Genomic DNA, 14,568 nt, shown 5'->3' with positions numbered 1-14,568 from the left:
AGGCAAGGTACATAGTTCAAATCAATATTGTTTTTTTTGTTTTAAATTTCTAGTAATTGTTGTTAAATACATTTTTTTTTACTAATTCATGTAACTTATTCTGATAATATTAAATTACTTACTGTAAAGCCAGGAATTTAAGTAAACAAAAAGAATTGTGCATATTGCCTTCTGAATAAATTTTGCCTTACTGCTTGAAGTGAATGATGATGAATTGCCTGAATTTTATTAATTTCTTATAACTTAAAAAATAACCATTTGAAAATAAATAATTGAAGATTTTTAGACTTAAACATGCACAAAAAGCTATAAAACATTCGCTGTCTATGAATATTTTCGATATAAAAGTTCTTGACATTTTATATTAAACGAAAATGAACCACGCAATGAATTGTTGAATAGGTTTTTATTTTTAAATATAATGGTGGAATGTCATCCATCATTTGTACAGACTGCTGTGCAATATTTCTCTAAAGCAGGAAAATAGTTGTGCAGTTTGTCATAAATTTTCAAAGATCCTTCTAGAGAAGGAATCAACAAAAACAAATAAATGCAAAATCGGATAAATAACAATATTTTACACGAATGAACAGGCATAATCAACAAGTCTAAAATAAATTCAATCACATGCAAGAATCCCAAAACTGTCCAATATTTTAGCCATTTTGAATTCTCACGTCCACACTTTGTTTTCATCGACTTGAAACAGCAATAGACAGGCCACAATATGTTCATAAATAGAATAGCTGGTGGAATCGCTATTGAAATAAGCTGACCAAAAATAAAAATCACAAACGGAACTAAAACAAAAATTAGCATGTTTGCTGAGAGACCTACTGCAAGAATTTTTTCATATGTATTTCAAACAGTTTATTTTTCAGTTCACAACGTCACTTTAAACTTTATTAAAGCAAAGATACAGTATAAACATGTAAACAAAGGTTCTTTCATTCATACAAAATTTAAAATTCATCAATGAATGTGTAAAGTGAACTTTAAAACTTTTTTAATAGCTACAACTTAGTAGATAATAATAATATAATAATGGAAATCACTGTACTTACAAGATGAAAAAAACCAAAAATTTCACATTCATTGTGATATGAAAAACTGTTTGCAATACTAAAAAATGTACGAGCTATATAAATAATATTTTCATGTCTTCAAATTCTTTTCTAATGAACAGCTATAGTGAACAGTAGCTACTGTCTTCACGGCCTGAGATACCTAATCACTGATAACATACCAATGCTAATGCCACCTGCGACCCACAAAGCAGATTTTATACGACCTAAAATACAATAAACACAGTACTGGCGATAAAATTCAAAATGCTTATTGTATTCACTATAACGGTGGCAAAAATAGATTGCAAAAAATTAAAAAAAAACTCACGAAGTGTAATTTCATAGTTGACCCGTTTTTGGAGATCAAGTGTGGCTTTGCAACAAGGTTTTACTTCCAAAAGGCCTTTAATTATTCGCAATGAAGTAGCGTATTCCTAAAAAAGTAACATTTTACATAGTTTGCAGAATTCTGAAAGAAAACATCAATACTTCAAGACGATAATATCCAAATGCCATGCAAAATATACATTGATCATTAGTAACCTCATCTACATCATCATTATCATTCGCTTCCAATAAATCTAAAATAAATATTAATTTTTAATTACAGAAAATACCCAGAAAAAATTAAAACAGCATGCCACCATGAAAAAGTCAACCATTTAACGGACATCAAACAACTCACCTTCAAAAAGTCTTATACCGTTACGAACGTCAGCTGCGCCGCTTCGCAATAAACAACATGCATATTCAAAAGCAGCACAGCGCCAAGATGAATGCTTTTCATAATTGGACATGAACTTTCTTTCCGCATTCTGAACAAAAAGCCAAATGTTTATAAATATAACAGAAGTCTTCCATACTAAATAACCTGCAATTCTTTTTGACTAACAGGACTTGATAAATTTTCTAGCAAACGGATCATTTTTTCAACAAATGCAAACGATTTCTCAAAAATAAACTGAAATAAAATAAATGACCAACCTGAATATTTGTATTTTATAAAAATCGATTTAATTATATTTAAACATAATCTTTGATGCACAAAGTTTATAATCCTATGGAACTGATAAGAAGTTACAAACGTATAGGCTATCGTATAACGATTGCTGTACCGTATACCGTAATCAAGAGAAATCAAGTTTGTTAACTGAAACAACTTTATGATACTGAAAATCCTTTTTTACTACAGATGGTCCTATGTTATATTCCGACAGCGCTGTAGTAAGAAATTTTAAAATATTATATGAATCATAATGATAGACAAGCAATAAATGTATATAGTACATGTACGAGTGATATGCTAGATTTATAGCAGGACGTTGTTAAGATTTTTCCCATAATTTTACATGTCATTCATGCTAAAATAATAATAACATAAAAAAAACATAGTTAAATACAGCGTAGACGCTTTAACGTTGCTATGGTATAGCAGATGAAATTGTCGTCGTCAGACATGCGACCAAATCACGCTACTCGAGAATAAGTCTTTGGATAGCCACCTTAAGTCAGAGACAGTCTTCACATAATTAAACAGTATTATTCTATTACTACTGCTATTTTCACTTCTTATTCAATTCGATAAACATAAAACTTTAATTCAAGATTTTCAGTTAGCGGTAGGAATCGTTCAAAAATTAGATTAAAATAATATATATATTGGAAAATTTAATTATCATGCGGTCCATAACTGGGCATCTGTCGCGGCTGGAAACAATTCTCATGAAAATGCACAGCTCTATTCATACAGACAATCGAGAAAAAGCTAGAACCAACAACTGGGCCAACTGTTTCCGTTGAAAATTATCTGTAATACATAACATCTGAAAAAGGACAAACTGCGGTTCATGCAAACAAACAAACGAAATAACATTGTCAGCATTTTTCGAATGCAGAAAGAATTAAGTAAATTTTTCCTATAAAAAGAAAAAAATAATAATAAATGTTGACAATTTTTCAGCGTCCGCACGCAATCGAGCGCCATAAACAGAGAACTAACTCATAACAAACAGTTGAGAACAACTGTGAAACATTGCTGTACAAATAATGAAGGAACCGTTCTTCAACGCATTACAGATGATCACTTAATCGTATGGCATAAATAAATATATACATACATAAAACACACATACATTTATGTATATATATACATGTATATGCATATATGTGGCGCGCATGCTATTATAAATTAAAAGTGAACTATTAAACTAAAAATATAAATATATGCAACAAAAGCAAATTATTAAAAGGTCTACAGATGAGAAAGCGCAAACGAACATATGAATTTTGATAAAGATCAATACGACAATTATAAGAATAACTAAGACGTAATGTAATAATATAATATACAAATGAATAAATATTTATATGTAATATTTGGAAGTTCGCGTATGTGCGGATGTGTACATGCTTGCAAGGCTGTATACTACGCATACAAATAAATACATATAAACGTAAATATATTAGCTGCTTCCAGTGTTCTTCTACACTTTCTCGCTTTTGCACTTCCGTCGGCAATAAACTGTAATTCAATCATCCCACCAATCCAAACGATTTCCACTATTTCGTTGTTGCTGTTGCTGTTGGTATTGGTGTTGTTGCTGCTGTTGTTGCACAGATCGTGGATTATAACCATACGCCATTCCCGCACCTCCACCTCCAGACATTCCACCACCACCACCACCACCAACGGAATACATGCTTCCAACTGCACGAGCATTGTGCATTGCTGCATTGCCGCCACCAGAACGATACTGGTCTCGAAAGTCCCGACCGCCGAAACTGAAAAGTGAAAGAATTAAAATAAAAATAAATGGAACTTCAAATACCCACTTTCTTTGATTTCGACTACGATTTCCATGCTGCGTACCACGTGGATTCTCACGAGCCATTCGTTCCAGAAAATCTGGCAACTCTTGATTTGCTTCTACCAACAGTTCAGCCAGATCTCGAGCCATATTTTTGTTTTTATTGTTGAAAAAGGTGGTCGCCAGACCTGGATACACAATTTACTGTTACTGTTCAAAAATAACATTAGTAATAACTACTTCTTTCAAATTAGTCAAGTGGTAAAGAAAAAAAAGCAAAAAGCCACTCATAAACACACCTATGTTCCCTACACGCCCAGTACGGCCAATGCGATGAACGTATTCATCAATTTCTGAAGGCAAATCGTAATTGATCACGTGCTTTACATTCGGTATGTCCAAACCACGAGCTGCAACCTGGAAATTACATAATAAATTATGGAAAATTTTCTTTTTGGTATGTGTAAAAATTAAATCAAATACAGCAGTTGCAACTAGAATTGGCGTATTTCCAGAGCGAAAAGATTCGAGATGTTGTTCACGTTCGAATTGTTTCAAATCACCATGAATTGCAACAACACTGTACCGTTCTCCACTCAAAAAATAAGCCAAATCTGCGGCGCCACGCTTTGTCTCCACAAATATCAGCGTTAACGTCTCCGGACCTGAAAGACAGTATGCCAATTTCGACCAATCAATAATCGCTGTTTAGTCATCAACTTACTGGATGCATTCAACAAATCCAACAGAAACGCTCGTTTGTCATAATCTTCCACCCAGACCAATTTCTGCGTTATATTTTCCGATGTAGAACCAACTCGACCAACGGCCAAAAACACATAATCAGGAACAAGAAAATCTTGTGCCAACATCTTCAACATGGTAAAATAATTATGCAAATAGAAATGCAATAAAACCAAATAAAAGCACTTGAATTTCATGCGGAAATGTTGCGCTGAACATCATCGTCTGACGATGCGATCGCCTGGGCATGCCACTCATTTCTACAATCTGACGAATTTGTGGTTCAAAGCCCATATCGAGCATGCGGTCCGCTTCGTCCAAAACTAAAAATCTAAAATTCGAAAATGTCAAATAGCATATTTTATATTCAAGTATAAATAGAAAAATAAAACAGCCCACCGGCAAGCGTCCAAGCCAATATAGCCTTGGTTCATAACGTCATTCAAACGACCTGGAGTTGCTACGAGCAAATGACAACCAATCTTAAATTCAATGAAGCCAAATTAAAACTAAAATATATCGCACAATGTTGATTTTGAAAAAAAACTATTCTTACCCTTAATTTATTTATTTGATCTCTGTAATTTTCTCGACCACCATACAATATTGTAGACATTATTGGAGTGCGATAAGAGAATTTACAAGCTTCGTTGAAGATTTGCAAAGTCAATTCACGTGTAGGTGCTAACACTAACGCGGCTGGATATAAACGGCGACGACCGTTAGGGGCTGTATCAGACTGCAATAAAGTAATAATAATTTACAAAATGAAAAGTGAAAAAAAAGAAATTAATACCTTGCGAAGCATTTCTGGTCCTCCGGACAAAATATGATGCAAAATTGGCAATAAAAAAGCAGCTGTCTTTCCAGAACCTAAGAAAAACAACAACAGCATGCAAAGCATATTTCAGAAAAATCATCAAAATACAAATTCAAAACCTGTCTGAGCACAGGCCATTAGATCTCTGTTTTCCAGAGCAGTAGGAATTGCAAATTTCTGCACCGGAGTAGGTTTGTCGTAGTGACAAAGACGAATATTGTCCATTATCCACGGATGCAAATTCAGTTCGCTAAACTAAAGAGAAAAAAAAACAAATAATATACACTGTAATGCAGTAAATGTTTAAATAAATATTTAGAAAAAATACCTTCTGAATGCATGCCGGAACATTCTGACCAGTTGCTTCAACTGCAATTTCTTCATACTTATCAAAATTAATGCCAGTATTTCCACTTCCAAACAATTCTCTGCAGAAAACAAAAAATAGCATGAAAATTAATATATTATATGCATATATATATATATATATATACATACTCTTCAAGACGTGGATCTCGGGCAGATTGTTCTGACCATGATTGCATATTTGAACTCCGATCGTCTCGCAAACCGCGCCATCGATCCGGAACATTTCTGTGCAAAGTTTTCAATTAAATGACATCGGCATTTGTTTTAGCAGTAACAACAGTTTTAGCACAGAGAGACAAGAACACCCCACACACACACACACACACACATTTTTCTCCTCTTCTTCAACAAACATAAAAATAAAAATACAATTCTCTCTAAAATATCCCATTCAAAGGTCATGCTTTTAAAGAAGAAAAAACAACTAATATAAAAATTAAATATTGCTTCACCACAACGTACACCAGAAAACCCCAAGAACAGAAAAAAACCCGATAACCTAAAAATTCCCTTAAGAAAATTTAGCTACTTTTCTTGACTTATCGGCCAACAATAAGTCCAATCGTTCGGCAGAAAATTCGGCATAAAGTTACGATGTGCCTGATATTGTATTGCGCTTCTGAAGCCTTCCCTGATTGTAACAACAAGAACAGCAACCAGCATTTACAACAACAACAACAACAAACAAACAAAAGAATGAAAAAAAACATATCAACCATACCTATTTTCATATCCCATCCGGCCGCGGTAACTTCCGTTGCCAGTTTGATCATTCTTTTGACCACCGCAATGTGCAAAACTGCAATAATTTAATAAAATATAAAATAATAATAATAATAATGATTTGCAAAACAATTTTTTCTCACTTGCGTCTCATATTCCTATTTCCACCTGGAGGCATGCTGTCGTACTGATTCGGGGGATAAAAATTTCCTCTATTATCTGGCATTCGCCCATAACCACGAGAATAATTCTTGGGTGGTTGCGGTCCTCCACATTGCCAATTTGCCATCGAATCCATTCTCATATCAACGTATCCTTTAACAGAAAAAGAAACATTACAAATGAAAAAATTATTAAAATAAAAATACTAAATTACCGTTGCTCTGGGGAGTACTCCAACGATTTTGTGAATATCCCTGAGCGCCCTGCGCTTGACGCAAATGTGGGGGCACATATGGCCCTGCTGAAAAAAAGAATACTTTGCATAATAATTTTACAACAACAAACACCAATAATCAATCAAAAATAAGCATACCATTCAGCTGCTCATGCGCTCGTGAGTCGGCCTGTTGGCCGACCCCAAGGGACAAATTTTCAAACTTAAACACAACAAAGTATAATAACAAAGATTAAAAAAATGCAAATCACATACCTTGTCCACTACATTAACGTCTATTTCACCTTTTTTATAATAGTTTGACATTACAAGAAAAACCTTGAATAAAAAATAAAAGAAAATTTAAAATGAGTAAATACTTGCATAATATGCGCATCGCGTGAGGCAAAGAACGATTTAACAAAATTTCCTCCAAAACAATGCCCAATCCAGTTGCATAAGAATGCAGAACGCAACATTTTACAAAGATATTTAATAAAGAAAATAAAAGAACATTACCACTCGTTATTTTACAAAAATCAATTAAAAAAATATAACAAGAATAAGCTTTGTAGTGCTAAAAAATTCAGATTCAATACACTATATTAAACAATATTGAATATAACCATTTAAGATATTTTAAATATGCATCACATTTCAACAGCAAAGCTGAAAGCTAAGAAATCTGCAGTAAAAAGTTTTAAATGAAATTGTATGTAAATAAAACAGTTCGATTAAAGAACCACAGGCCTTAAAAATTTTCAAATAAAACACTTTTTAAATAACTATATAAAGAAAATAAATTTTATTGTGAAATGTGGACAGTAAAAAATGTTGAAATTAAATGTAAATAACAATGGGAATTTTTTTTCAAAGCATAACGCAGATATGAAGTAAACATACAAAAGAACTGGCTAGCTACGTAAAAGCAATGCCAACAGCGAATAAAGAGACAGCTCAAAACAAATCTAACCGATGACATGGACGAACAACAAGCAACCTGAGAGTGGCACAACTAGCACCAGTTTCAGCAAAGATACTTTTTCACCGGCCTACTTGCTCAAAGATTTATAAAACGCAAAAATTAATAACCAAAATATACAATTCAGCCAAATATTTGCATTAAATTAATAAAAAAAAAAAGATAACCTTTTCAAAAAAAACATCCGGTTGTTAACGTAGAAAAATAGAGGTCAGCTATAGAAAATGTAAAGCAAGCCAACATAATGCATAAAATATGCTGATGCATAAAATTAAGCAAAAATCGTTGTAAAACCATATTACAATTAATTTATTGCGCAAAACTTTAATTGTTTTCCAAATTAAATGCATCTATAGAAGAGACTATAATCATTTTTTATAAATTAATATTTAAAATATTACTAACTTTATAAAAACCAAACAATCTTATTACAATAAAAACTTTTACAATTAAGAAAGATAAGGCATAAGATGCAAGTGGAATTGAAATATAAACAATATTCAATTTGATTTAATAATTTCAAAGTATATATATAACGTTTCACAATGAAAAGGTAAAATGGAAGCATAAAATTACTAATTAATAGAAACAAGAAACATCTACTAACCAATTTGGCAAACAACAAAAAAAATAACAAAACATTTAAATATTACAAATCACTGTGGAAATAAAAATTCAAAGCAAACATGGGAATCATGTAACATTCCCAAAACACTCAAATTAAGATTCGCATTAATAAGAATTAAAAATAAAAAAAGAACCTTCAAAACAATCTTTTATCATTGTTTGCTGATATCAGGATTCATTAAATATGAAGAAAGCTAACAAAAAATCTTAATACTCAACCACAAAGCAATTGACTAAGCCCACAGTGAACAGTTGGCATTACGGTATTGTAAAGAAATAATTAAGTTTACCAAATAATGTAATGAGGTTAATGATAAAATTTTTTATTTAAATCCAAAAAAGCAATATAAATTTAAATGTATTCATTTTAAAATAATTAAAATAAATATTAAAATTATAACCACCGGCAAACTTTGCTTAAGGTAACTTTTGCGAAAGAAAAATGAGTTATTTCTTTGATGAAAAATAAACTACTGTAGCTATTAAATAACAGTTTTATATAATAATAATAATAACTATTATTTAAATAATATATTTTTCGATGTTATTTGAAGTAATGAAATGAATACATACTAATGTGTCCTATGACCATGTCTATATGCATTCTAAATGCACTATGTGCACTCTAAATACTATAAATACTAAAATTCTACATTACAAATATAATTATATCAAAATATAACGTGAATATTGTTAGCAAAGCTAGCTGACTGTATAATTTTACAATGCTAATTTCGAAATTTAAAATTAAATAAATGTGGTTTGCCTTTTCATTCAATTTTTCATCTAAAGGTGCTTTTACAGCAAGATGAAAAGCGTTTTTCACTTTTTATTCTGCGACTAGGATGCTTCCTCATAAATGATAACTATTTCCTTAAACAAATATGACTGTTTGAAAATTGCTGTTTTAACGATACTAATCGATCAAAATGAATGCCGTGTAGATACTAATATGAAAAGAACAAAGTTATTTTTAAATTGCATCACGTTCCTGCAAGGTCATTCACCTTTTGCTCTTCAAAATCTGACAATGAAAATTCCAATGTTGACTCTCGCACTGAAGGCCAACGCAGGCAGTACTACACAGATTTCCGCGAAAATCGAAATTTATTTATTAAAATGCACATTTTACTAATTGCATAATTTAATTTAGATAGAAAAGATCAACAATGATCAAAATTGTTCGCGAATTTCTGTTCGTCGTATTGTACATTTTTTTCATTATTGTCGGCTTTACAATCTCACATTTGCTATTTCGGCTTGGTCAACTGCAAAAGGCCTTTTCTGTTTGGACAAACAACATTTCTCATGAAAAATCAAAAGCTGCTACAACTGCGGTAAAGTGAATTCATAAAACTGCCACAAATTATGTTGCTAGTCTTTAAACTTGGCTAAATAAATTGATTTCGATTTAAAGGTACAAAAGATTACAGTGTTGTCCTTTGCACATAACCAGTCACATCCGTAAACCAAACTGGCACCGAAACGTTGGTCTTTTCTTGTCAATTTCAAGGTAGATTCATTTTCTACGCTTATTTCCACAACTCCCTCTGATAAACAAGCGCAAAGCAGACGCATTTGATCATTCTCATTGTCCCAACGAATTGTCCACGCAGCACTGTTGAGGTCAATGAAATCGATACATTGCTGCATATTTCGAATATCCCACAAAGCCAGCAAATCATCATAACCACTCGTCGCCAATATGTGCGATCGTTGTTGATTAGGGCGAATGCAAACAACGCCTGCTCGATGAAAACTGTTCATTAACTCGGCTTCCAACAGCTGTATTCTGCAATCCCATAATTTCAGCAGACCATCTTCGCCACCGGTATACAATATATGGTAAGAATTCGGATCCTTTGCCAAAGACCACACTTCGCAAGCGCTTTTGAAATAACCTGAATGTTTGTGCGCTAACCAAGATTTCTCTAACTGAAAATCAGCTTCGTCAAGCGAAACGATATGAACATAACCGCCTGCATCAGAAGCGACAAAATTCGTCTCATTACGAGACAGAACTGATAAAATGGTACAATTGCTAAGTGGAACTGATGAAAACCAATGCCAAACGTCAGTGTGTGTTTGTGCAGCTAGGCGCAAAGAACCATCTGAATTGGCTGTTAAAATGCGATCTTCTCCAACCCAGATTAACTGATAAACGCCTGGACCAGTACAACGATCGATTTCAACTAGCTGATTTTCCTGAAAGTCATACTTGCCAATAACAACACCACCATTCTTATCCCCTAAGTCATTGAGTTCATATAAAGCGCAAGCAAAATTACGAAAACTTTCATGAATTGATGTGCAGAACTCAACGCAATCTACTTGAAAATCTAAAACTAACTGGGCAATTACTGAACACATTTAGCACAATAGGAGTACTGTATGAAAACTCAAGCTCAAATGAATTTGCATTGCACAGTACTAAGGAGATGACTCATAATTCACATAAATTTGTTTCAAAGTCTAAAAGGTAAACGGAATAGTAAAAATTTGTTTTATCAAAAATTGATGTATGTATTTAATTTGTTTAAATTTTTTGAGAAATGATAACTGAACTGCATTAATAATTTTGTCAAATTACATTTTAAGGTAAATAATTAGCATTATCAATTTTCATGCTTAAATGTTACAATAATTTTTGAATTCATTAAATTTATAATAAACGTTAAAATAATTAAAAATAACTTCATGGTTATAAACCCTTCATGATTATAATAAATAATTGCTGAATAATAACTGCAGTTAATCAAAATTAAAGTGAAAGAAGAATTTTCCAAAATGAATGATGTGATGCATAAGTGCTTTTAATATGAATAGCAATTAAATCCAGAAAATTTTATCAGTTTATGCTCAGACCATAAAGTATACAAGGTTCAATATAAGTGATGCGCTCTGTTTTTAACACAAACAGCATAAAATGTTCACGTGATGTGTGAATGAATAAAATTGATAGACGAATAATTAAACTGTATAATTCGGATTCAAAAATACCACAATAGAACATCTGCAATTCTAAAATAATTTCAAAATGATGGTCACTTTCAGAAATATTTACAATGTTATCACGTTTACTCAATTACACAATAGGCAATAATACAAAAATACAAAAAAAACAATACAAGTTATGTACTAAGGCGATGAAAAACAGATAACGTTCTTTCATTCTTTTTACGGTCACCCAAACGATCAAAAACGGATGACTTTTTCACTGTGTTTACTAGTTTCGATTTCGGAGTTCGACGAATCGCTTTTGACATGCGTTTTCCATCTTCACTAACCATTTGCTGCAAATTATACTGCGATGAATTATTGTTTTTTTCCAAAACAATTCTTTTGGGAAAATTATTAGAACTGTTCTTCATTTCAATACGATCAAAAACGCTTCCTGTCCGTTTGCGGCTAACTTGAGTTTGTGGTAACTTCGTTGTCTTTGTCACTATCGAATTTCCCTTGGGAGCGGAATTCGTGATAATTCTCTCTTTTTGCTTCGCCTTTTCTTTCCCTAAAAATATCATAAAACCATACAATGAACTTTTTTATTTACATTTTGCACTAAAAAATGCATACCTGAAGAAAGAGTGACTTTTTGTCGCTTCATTGCTTCAACATTCGAAGAATTCAGCTTGATAGTTTTATTTCTAAGTTTATCATCATCGACAAGAGATACTTTCTTAGCAGCGTTCAGAATGCTTAAAATATCGCCAACAGCGTGTATACCCATATCAGTTAGCAAATCTTTCGTCAAATCACGCAAATTTGTGGGCTTCATTCGATTTTCAATAAATATTCTTGAATATTCACGACTTACAGAATGTTCAATGCCGGCATTATCAAAAAAATTCATCCATATTTTCTCCTCTCGATTCATCTTCGATTGGCACTTTATAAAAAAGAAATTTTAATCTAAATTGTACAGTTTACTGTAATAAAATATTTAACTTGACCGTGAACTATAATTTATAGTAAAAATTTCAAACAGGAAAACGTACAACACAACAAGAAATTCAAATAATTCATAAAAGCATATATAATAAAATTAACTGAAAAAAATCCTACCTTCAAAAGAATAATCGAAAATAGATGAAAGATTAAAGCGTGCTGGATAATTTTCAAATATAATCACAAAAAGTATACTGTAATTATTTTTTCATAAAAAACAAAAATTAAGTAAGAGGTCATTGAATTAATGAGTATGGATGAAAACGTTTTATAATTCTTTTTTATTTGAAGAGGTATTTTTGATTAATTACGAATTACTTAATAAATTTAAATTTTATTCATTTTAATTTGATTAAATTTATAAATTAAATTATTTATTAAGTAATTTTTTTAATAAAGAAACGTATAAAAGGTTTATAAGAGGTATTGAAAAAAATTTAAGTTAGTTTTCAATGCCATGCTTAATTTTCTAGTCTTATTTTAGATTCGAATTGTTGTGAAAAATATTTTTTGCATTTCAAATAATTTGTAGAAATAAATTGCTTGTCTCAAATTTTTTTTCAAATAAATTAGTTTGTCTAAAAATGATTTGTTATGAAAATGTTGAAAACTACAAAATCCAGCGAATGTCCGATTTCGAATAAATGATGTTATAATTGTAATCTTTATTTTTATGTTGTACTGTATATGAAGAAGTTTGACTGTTGTAATATAATGATGTTTGTGAAGTTATTTTTGGAAAAAAATATTGAATTTAACATGTTTTAATTGTTAAATTAGTATAAATAAATTTTAATTTATTTATTTCTGGGTAAACGATGTTTATGTTAACGTTTGGAAAAATTGATTCTCAGCTTTGTCATATGCCTAAGGTGTACTGTAATTTCGTCTTGTAATCATTAATTTTGTTGAGTTTTGATCGAGTGGTTTGTGTTTTGATGATCGCTGAATATTATATTAGTTTTTTAGAAGATGATTTCATGTTCTATTTTCAGTTACACTAACAGTTAGAACGTTCCCTGGTTACTGCAGAATTTCGTGTTACGAAATCGTCAATCAGTTTTGCGCACTGTATATTGAGCGCAGTAGAGATAAATCGAAAAAAAACAATATATATATACATAAATAGATTTATCTATCTATGTATATATATATTTATAGAGAAAAATATTGCCCGTTTGAAGGCGATTGCCTCAGACTTTGTATGCTTGCTTATTGAAAGTGATCTTCTGCATCCGTTGTGTAAAAAAATTTTATTCGTTATTGTTGGGTTATTTTGTTTTCATAGGTGAATTAATGCTTGAAAATGTTTTTTCTCTAGTATTGCTCATAAATTGTTATGTCGTCGGAACGGGAACCGAATGGACAAAAGTTCAAGACCGCCTAAGCGGTTGTCCAAGTTTGCGCTCCTTTTCCATTATAATTAAAAAAATTGTTTTCTTCATTGAAAACAGAAAAGCTTGTATATTGTAGATCGTCGCGCGTTCAAGTCGGTCGGCCAGTAGCCGAAAGAGCCGAATCAAATTTGGAATCAGAACAAACTTCTTCTATTAAGCCCATTCGCAAGAAAGCCAAAATTCAGCAAACAACCGAACAGAGTGGTGAAAATTCGAAAAACGGCGCGAGTGGCAGTCGAACTGGCCCTTCGTCTTCGTCAGCTTCCTTGTCCAGTGCCGGTGAAAGTTCCAGATCATTGGCCGATCTGGTCGATTACTTTCCGTCAGTCAGTACTGATAAACGTATAACGAGATCCTTCATACATAGGTTCGTTATTATTATTATTTTTCATCTCTTCATTTCTGTGAAATAATTGCATGCATTATTATGATTTTTATTTCTTCATTCCATATTTATGCTATGAGTTTGAATTGGTTTTGTTTTTTGCACTTCATTCGACCAGCGTGTTTAGACGGAAGTCTTCAGTTATGCTGTTTTCACAACGCGGTGATTCTTGTTTTCCTTCCGTTCAAGATTTAAACTGTCTGCGTTTTCTGTTTCGGTTTGCTGTTTTTAACTTTACTTTTGATCGGTATTTTTATCGATTCATTATTTACATTTATTTATGTATTGTTCTGCAGTTTTTCTCATCAAGAGGCGATCCGTGT

General features: G+C 31.8%; 4 protein-coding genes across 4 annotated transcripts; 1 reads left to right on the top strand and 3 right to left on the bottom strand.

Moving 5' to 3' along the window:
* Window positions 1-599: 599 nt before the first annotated feature.
* On the bottom strand, window positions 600-1,881 carry Tsp_02634 (receptor expression-enhancing protein 2). The gene is given in 4 exon segments (XM_003378912.1): window positions 600-608; window positions 628-800; window positions 1,396-1,501; window positions 1,771-1,881. 4 exon segments carry the CDS (start codon window positions 1,879-1,881, stop codon window positions 600-602), a joined length of 399 nt encoding a protein of 132 aa, XP_003378960.1.
* A 246-nt stretch (window positions 1,882-2,127) lies between these two features.
* Tsp_02633 (conserved hypothetical protein) lies at window positions 2,128-3,172 on the top strand. The gene is made up of 4 exons (XM_003378911.1): window positions 2,128-2,208; window positions 2,470-2,493; window positions 2,818-2,876; window positions 3,028-3,172. The coding sequence occupies exons 1-4, from the start codon at window positions 2,128-2,130 to the stop codon at window positions 3,170-3,172; spliced, it is 309 nt and encodes a 102-aa protein (XP_003378959.1).
* Window positions 3,173-3,492: 320 nt separating this feature from the next.
* Tsp_02632 (putative ATP-dependent RNA helicase Pl10) lies at window positions 3,493-6,828 on the bottom strand. Its single transcript, XM_003378910.1, has 13 exons — window positions 6,674-6,828; window positions 5,767-5,866; window positions 5,558-5,693; window positions 5,415-5,491; window positions 5,175-5,357; window positions 5,018-5,100; window positions 4,805-4,949; window positions 4,599-4,746; window positions 4,358-4,539; window positions 4,174-4,291; window positions 3,900-4,062; window positions 3,776-3,848; window positions 3,493-3,588 (listed from the first exon to the last, which is right to left on the bottom strand). Exons 1-13 carry the CDS (start codon window positions 6,826-6,828, stop codon window positions 3,493-3,495), a joined length of 1,659 nt encoding a protein of 552 aa, XP_003378958.1.
* A 1,384-nt stretch (window positions 6,829-8,212) lies between these two features.
* On the bottom strand, window positions 8,213-13,586 carry Tsp_02631 (putative WD repeat-containing protein 85). The gene is made up of 9 exons (XM_003378909.1): window positions 13,469-13,586; window positions 12,464-12,474; window positions 12,092-12,404; window positions 11,671-12,026; window positions 11,381-11,528; window positions 9,947-10,845; window positions 9,523-9,594; window positions 9,089-9,140; window positions 8,213-8,250 (listed from the first exon to the last, which is right to left on the bottom strand). Exons 1-9 carry the CDS (start codon window positions 13,584-13,586, stop codon window positions 8,213-8,215), a joined length of 2,007 nt encoding a protein of 668 aa, XP_003378957.1.
* Between the last annotated feature and the right edge of the window lie 982 nt (window positions 13,587-14,568).

This window comes from Trichinella spiralis (genome assembly GCF_000181795.1).
Source record: "Trichinella spiralis strain ISS 195 chromosome Unknown Scfld2, whole genome shotgun sequence".
Taxonomy (NCBI): Eukaryota; Metazoa; Nematoda; class Enoplea; order Trichinellida; family Trichinellidae; genus Trichinella; species Trichinella spiralis.
The sequence above is the reverse complement of the archived record's forward strand: the minus strand, read 5'-3'. Positions and strand labels throughout refer to the sequence as shown.

Bases quoted from the DNA above. Each gene is read 5' to 3' on its own strand.
- Tsp_02634 (XM_003378912.1), bottom strand. From the start codon at position 1,881: ATGCGGAAAGAAAGTTCATGTCCAATTATGAAAAGCATTCATCTTGGC. The intron at 1,502-1,770 runs GTATAAGACTTT...TTACTTTTTTAG, and splicing joins CGCAGCTGACGTTCGTAACG to GAATACGCTACTTCATTGCG. The intron at 801-1,395 runs GTGAGTTTTTTT...TTTTTGTTTTAG, and splicing joins CAACTATGAAATTACACTTC to TTCCGTTTGTGATTTTTATT.
- Tsp_02631 (XM_003378909.1), bottom strand. From the start codon at position 13,586: ATGTATATATATATTGTTTTTTTTCGATTTATCTCTACTGCGCTCAAT. The intron at 10,846-11,380 runs GTCTGAGCATAA...TAGATTTTCAAG, and splicing joins TGAACCTTGTATACTTTATG to TAGATTGCGTTGAGTTCTGC. The intron at 8,251-9,088 runs GTATGTATTCAT...AAATGATTATAG, and splicing joins CATGGTCATAGGACACATTA to TCTCTTCTATAGATGCATTT.
- Tsp_02632 (XM_003378910.1), bottom strand. From the start codon at position 6,828: ATGGATTCGATGGCAAATTGGCAATGTGGAGGACCGCAACCACCCAAG. The intron at 5,101-5,174 runs GTAAGAATAGTT...ATTGAATTTAAG, and splicing joins ATCAAATAAATAAATTAAGG to ATTGGTTGTCATTTGCTCGT. The intron at 4,540-4,598 runs GTAAGTTGATGA...ACTGTCTTTCAG, and splicing joins GGATTTGTTGAATGCATCCA to GTCCGGAGACGTTAACGCTG.
- Tsp_02633 (XM_003378911.1), top strand. From the start codon at position 2,128: ATGGAACTGATAAGAAGTTACAAACGTATAGGCTATCGTATAACGATT. The intron at 2,209-2,469 runs GTTTGTTAACTG...AGTTAAATACAG, and splicing joins CCGTAATCAAGAGAAATCAA to CGTAGACGCTTTAACGTTGC. The intron at 2,494-2,817 runs GTATAGCAGATG...CTATTCATACAG, and splicing joins GACGCTTTAACGTTGCTATG to ACAATCGAGAAAAAGCTAGA.